At 41.0% G+C, this 6,113-nt stretch overlaps 1 protein-coding gene across 1 annotated transcript; it reads left to right on the top strand.

Annotated features, from left to right (window-relative positions):
- The first annotated feature begins 1,757 nt into the window (after positions 1 to 1,757).
- Positions 1,758 to 5,774, top strand: natd1 (protein NATD1). The gene is made up of 3 exons (XM_003453977.5): positions 1,758 to 2,085; positions 3,067 to 3,185; positions 4,079 to 5,774. The coding sequence occupies exons 1-3, from the start codon at positions 1,986 to 1,988 to the stop codon at positions 4,193 to 4,195; spliced, it is 336 nt and encodes a 111-aa protein (XP_003454025.1). The 5' UTR covers positions 1,758 to 1,985; the 3' UTR covers positions 4,196 to 5,774.
- The last annotated feature ends 339 nt before the right edge of the window (positions 5,775 to 6,113 follow it).

The raw sequence follows: 6,113 nt of genomic DNA, 5'->3' as shown, positions 1-6,113 counted from the left end.
GTAGATGTGAGCTCTGTTTTACTCTGGCAAGATCACGAGAGAGAGAGAGAGCAAATCACATACAGGTCTGTACCACAGAGTCCCAGAGAAACACACCACATGCACACACACACGTAATCCCACAGCGAGTTGGCAAACTCCATTAGAGTTTTGCAGGATTAGGTCGACAGCTTAACTGGATTACTACACAGTAATTTTAGTGAAGTTAATGTATTGGCTTACATTGTCCTTATAGCCTACTCCTGATGTCTGTCAAGTATTCCTCTCACATGAGCACAAGAGTATAGTGGAGAAAAACACACACGCTCAGTTTGTGTCCTGGGTTATTGTCCGCTGACTGTACGCTTGACGTGCTGAAGACGCGCCTGCCACTGCGAATCCCTGAGCTGTGACCTGACCTGAGCTATCAAGAGCAATTTCTCAGACACAACACTTGTCTGGATAAAATCCCTTCTTGTGTGCAAATGTGCCATTTCCCTCTTAAGGACAAATTCTATATCTGTTAATAAACATATTTTAAAATATCACACCATGAAATGAAAGCTAAAGTGCCATAAATTAGTCGTACAGGGGGAAAGGTGTAACTGTGATACAGTTATAATAATAATAATATCTTTATTTGTACGGCACCTTTTTAAAAACAGCTTGTGCTTCACAGTTTGCATAAAATCACACATTTAAGATGAGTGTACAAACATATTGTGAAACACAAGCTCTTACATTAATTCCTACATGCACACTTCAGAGTTTCAGCAGCTGTTTAAAACAAATCACAGATGCAGCTGACCTGAGAAAGGCTGTTCCAATCAAGTTTAGGAGCTACAACCACAACAGTGTAATATATATGATATTGAATATGCAATTCTGATACACTTTTACAAACCTGTTTTCTCTGTACTGGAGAGAAGAGAAATGAAAGTCAGTAGAAGCAAGACAGAATACGTGTGTGAATGAAAGGTAGACAGGTGTAATAGTGAAGCTGGAGGGAGCAGAGGTGGTGAAGGTGGATGAGCTTAAATACCTGTGATCAGGCATCCAAAGCAACAGACAGTGCATAAGAGAGGTGAAGAAGAGAGTGCAGGCCAAGGCGGAGTGGGTGGAGACAAGTGTCAGGGGTGATTTAAGGTGTTAGTGTAGCTATGATGTGTGGTTTGGAGATGTTGGCACTGACTAGGAGGGACAAGATGAACAGGATTAGAAATGAGTATATGAGAGGGACAGTTCAGGCCGAGCGGTTTGGACACAAAGCTAGAGAGGCAAGGCTGAGCTGTTCTGGACATGTGCAGGGGAGGGATAGTGGGCGGAGGAGGAAAAGAAAAGACCTCAGAGACCTCATCCATGAATGAGGGCATGCAGAGGGTTGGTGTGACAGATGAAGATGTTAGGGACAGGGCCGATCATTTATCAGTTTAAATTGACAGATGAACCGATCAATATTTATAGCGATTGTGTTTAGATACTTTATACTATACCTATTCCTACCAGAATTAAACAACAAAACTTACATTTCAATTCTCTTAAAATTTATTTTAAAATAATAATAAAGAAATAAAGTAGCAAAAATATAATCATTCACAGGGATTGTAAAAAAAAAAAAAATACAAAATGAGCAGAAAAGGTACAAACGAAACCGTGTAAGCATGACAGCAAGTTCTTTTTATAAGACCCACTTTAACAGGTCTTTAACAGACATAACTGTTTATGATCCCACGTCACGTGAATGCAGCATATGAAACGTTTGCGTTCGGAGTCAGACAGTTGGTTTTATCGTTTCTCAGCAGGCGTTTAGAGTTCTCGAGGGGAGTTTTCTTACAAAGCCGCTCTGTTTTCGCCTCTCTGAAGACGACGCCTGCGATTGGCCGCGCGTCACGTGACCTCACAGCTGATTTCGTTGGATGAAGTGTTTTGCTTTTGTAGCCATTTCTGGTTAGCAATCCCGTAGGGTAGCGTAGCAGTCATTGTTGTGACTTTTTAACGGCGCTACTATGGCACAGGCGGCACAGGCTAATGCCTTTGATGCAAACAACTCTCCAATCCGGGTGGAACACGATAAGAAGCGTCGGCAGTTTGTCATAAGGCTGAATGGTGAGTTCAACATGTAAACATTAGCGTGCCAGCTGATGCTAGTGTTAGCTTTCGCTCTTGCTAACGTCGTCGTTGCTCCTTTATTGATACCTACAGCTGCCATTTCAGACACAGATGGCTGCTCACATATAGACGTAGCTTGTCTTCTGACCTTACCTCCATTACCGGTGCTTTACTTTTCTTTCTTTGGGGCTAGACCAAAGTATTTGGCCTCCAGACCTCAAACCAAGTATTCAAATTTGAAAAGCACACAATCCCAAATACACAAATTCCTGTATTAATCTTCCAAGTAAAACTCCTTTGTAGCAAAATACCTGCCCCTACTGTTATATTAAGATTCAAACACCATTTCAACTTTCCAGAGTAACCATTTTATTTGCCAGGCCTCCAAATGTGCTGTGCTACTTCCTTTCAAGCGTTCAGCTCAAGTGCTTTAAACATATTTTAAAGTTTTACACTAAGTCTCCTTCGTTTTAATAGATATTAATCCTTTACGACACACTAATATTACTGTTTTAAGTGTGTCAGTACTCGTGTTTGTCCTGGTCAGTTGTGGGTCAGCTGTTAAGAGGAAAATGGTGGAAGCCATTGTTGTGCTGAATGGAGATGTTTATCTTTTCTTCACCCAGCAACACGACCCTTCCTCCACAAGGGCATGCCTGTACCTGGCCACTCGTGCCTTGTCTTTCTCAGCAGCCATGTTGCAGCGCTACATGCAAATTAAAATCTGCTACCACACCTTAATAATGTAACTGGGGCGCTTAGAGTCAGCTTTAAAATGCTGAAACGTTGAAGTAATTGTGGGATAAAACTTGTAGTGTGCAGGGTGGCAGGCTTCTGCGGTTTCTGTTCTTTGTTTGTTTTTTTTGGTCATGTTGTCAGGTTGTTATGTCATGTTTGTAATCGATAATTAGTAAATCTTAGCAATAGTTGAGGTGAAGACCAACCTATGCCAGAGATAATATTTGTGTTTGCTCTTAGGATCCCATGATCGTGCGGTCCTTCTGTACGAGTATGTTGGAAAAAAGACGGTGGACCTGCAGCACACCGAAGTTCCAGATGCTTATAGAGGGAGAGGAATCGCCAAACACCTTGCCAAAGTAATTTTTTAAACCCAAATTTTGTGTTTGTTTACGAAACAATGCTTAGGTAGGCTCTGGCAATGCTCAGTTGGTATTAAGGTGCCAAAAGTGTGCCAAGAAAATATCCTCTACACCATCAAACCACTATCAGGCTGAATTGTTGACGTAAAGCAGGGCGGAGCCATCCTTTCATAATGTTTACACAAAATTCTGACCCTACCTTCTCAATATCACATCAGAGATTAAGACTCTCATCAGACCATCAATGTTTTACTAATCTTCTGTTGTCCAGTTTTGTGAGCCCGTGCAAATAGTAGCGTCAGTTTCCTGTTCTTATCTGATAGCAGTGGCACGTAGTGTGGTCTTCTGCTGCTGTAGCGCTTCTCCTTCAAGGTTTGACGTGTTCTTAATTCAGAGACGGTCTTCTTCATACTTGAGTTTTAATTACTGGTTATCTAAGTTGTAACTATTGTCTTCTGCTCAGCTTAAAACAGTCTGTGCATTCTCCTCACAAGCCAGTTTCTCTTAGATTATTGCCATTCTCTGTAAACCCATAAGATGGCTGTGTGGGAAAATCCCCATAGATCAGCTTGTTTTTGAAAATCTCAGATCAGCTCATTTGACACCAGGAACATTCAGAGTCTCTTAAATCAACCTTTCTTCTCTATTCTCATGCGCGGTTTGAATTTCAGGAGGTTTCCTTGATCATGTTTACATTCCTTTTTGAGGTTCTGCCATGTGATTAGCTGATTAGATATTTGCATTTATGAGCAGCTGAAAAAGTGTACCATACAAAGTGGCCGGTATATTAAGCTGGTACAGTGAGAATCGAATATGTTTCCACTTAAATCATTGTCCTAGGAAAAGCCAGATGATTTTGATGTGAGCTGTTATGCACCATGTCATTGCAGGCAGCCATGGATTTTGTGGTGGAAGAGGACCTGAAAGCTCACCTGACCTGCTGGTACATTCAGAAATACGTGAAAGAGAATCCTCAGCCTCAATACTTTGAACATATTTACCAATGATCCTGCATGGCGGTGAAGGAAGGTGGCAAAATGGACTCCAAGGAGAGAAATACTGCGTGGCGGCATGCTTTGGAGTTACAGGAGAACACGCGACAAAGGACCTTCTAGGCATGGTTAAACACAACACTGACTGAATCCAGAGAAATAGCTGAATCTCGAACCATAGACGCCTGTGAGCTGAACGTTTGATCAACCGATAAGACAGCTCTCTGCATAAACATGAGGATACACACTGGCCACAGGCAGGAGGGGAATCAGCCTATCACGACTTGTACAAACAAAGCAACCAAAGGTGAAGCCTGTTACCTCAGACAGAAACTTCCAGGACCCAACACTGACAGAGCAGATTTGAGTCAAATGTTACAGTGTGTTGCAGATTTCTGTCCTCAACTGGACTCACTGGTCATGAGCAGCAGTACGAGGTGACCACCCCTGGTGTTTTTGTCTTTGACTCCACTGATGCTCAAATACTCGTGTCTTTTTTGTTTTATGTAAATTGCAACCTCTCTTTTTCATTTTTTTTCCTATTCTTTGCAAATAATTCAATTTAACCCCTTCTTCTCAAGTTTTTAGAAAATATGTTTCTCAGAACTGATATGCTAGTGTAGAAGGTTTTGTATGCAAAAAGGCTTAAAAACAACAACACAAATCTAAATTTTTTTTGTAAGTGACAAAGTGGGAAAGCCGAATCTGAATTTTACCAATATTCCTCCCCACAGAGCCTTGTTATAAACATCACTCCATCTACTTTCATTCCTCTTCCACATAACAAAAATGAAGTTATTCCAGTCATATATCAATTCGCCGAGCGATCAAAGGTGTAGAAAACGGTGACGATGTCTGCCTCAAGATAACTCTCGCTGTTTCCATTGTACATTAAATGTTACAGGCATTGCTGATAAACGGGGTCCTGGTGTGGTGTGACACATCAGCGTGTGTATGTATAGATGTCTCTGTTCGAACCAGCAACAAAAACAGCACTGTTCTTTTCAGGGCATTCACATTTTTGTGGTGTCAGACGGCCCTTTGTCCTGTCATTGAGGAAATGCACTGGGTGGCTGTGGCTGTTTTGTTATTTGATCCATATTTCCTCTTACCCACAAGGCTTTTCTGCCCAGCTGATATCAAAATGATAAAGATCTCTGTTAAAAATAAAAATAAAATATCCCCCCCCCCCCCCTTTTTTTTTGTACTCTTTCAAGAGGTTTTGCTGTTGACAATCTTAAGTGTTGAGGAGAAAAATATACCTCAGGTAACTCGGCACACTCTGGCAGGACAATGCAGATTCTTTCTGCTGTGCTCACCTCGAGTTAATTGCAGGAATTTCCCTTTTGTTAAACTTCCCCTTGGGTGGAACACACCTAAGGATAGGCCAAGGTATTCGAGGTATTATTTCATTCTGTGTATGTGTGTTTTGTCTAAATTTGTGTGTTTCCTTGGAAGGAAGCAAATGTCTCATTTGAGCGAGTGGCTCTCACAGAGGCATCAAAATCCAAACCTTATTACACTGTTTTGTGATTTGGACTTTTTTTTCTGTACTTGCTGTCAATAAATGCATAAATAAATCAAATACACATCAGATGACTAATGCTTTATGTACGTTGGCAGGAGCAGAGGAACATTTGTGATTATTTATGGAGAAAACATGTGATCATGTACAATATACTTTTTATAACCACTGTGCAGTCATCACTACGGTGGTCATACACTGATAATAATTATCTACAATGCAGTTCGTCTTGTGCTGTTAATAGTTTCAGCATGGAAACTCCTTTAATACTTAAACCAAGCTATTTTTACACTGGCAAACCAGAACGTTAATGGTATTGGCTTTCGCTTAGTATTCAATCAGAGTACATGCAGAAAATCGAGGTAGCAGAATAGTTTCAAAATACAGAATGAGGACTGCTGTATTTGT

This window comes from Oreochromis niloticus, linkage group LG4, assembly GCF_001858045.2.
Source record: "Oreochromis niloticus isolate F11D_XX linkage group LG4, O_niloticus_UMD_NMBU, whole genome shotgun sequence".
NCBI lineage: Eukaryota > Metazoa > Chordata > Actinopteri > Cichliformes > Cichlidae > Oreochromis > Oreochromis niloticus.
This window is presented reverse-complemented; position numbering and strand designations above follow the sequence as displayed.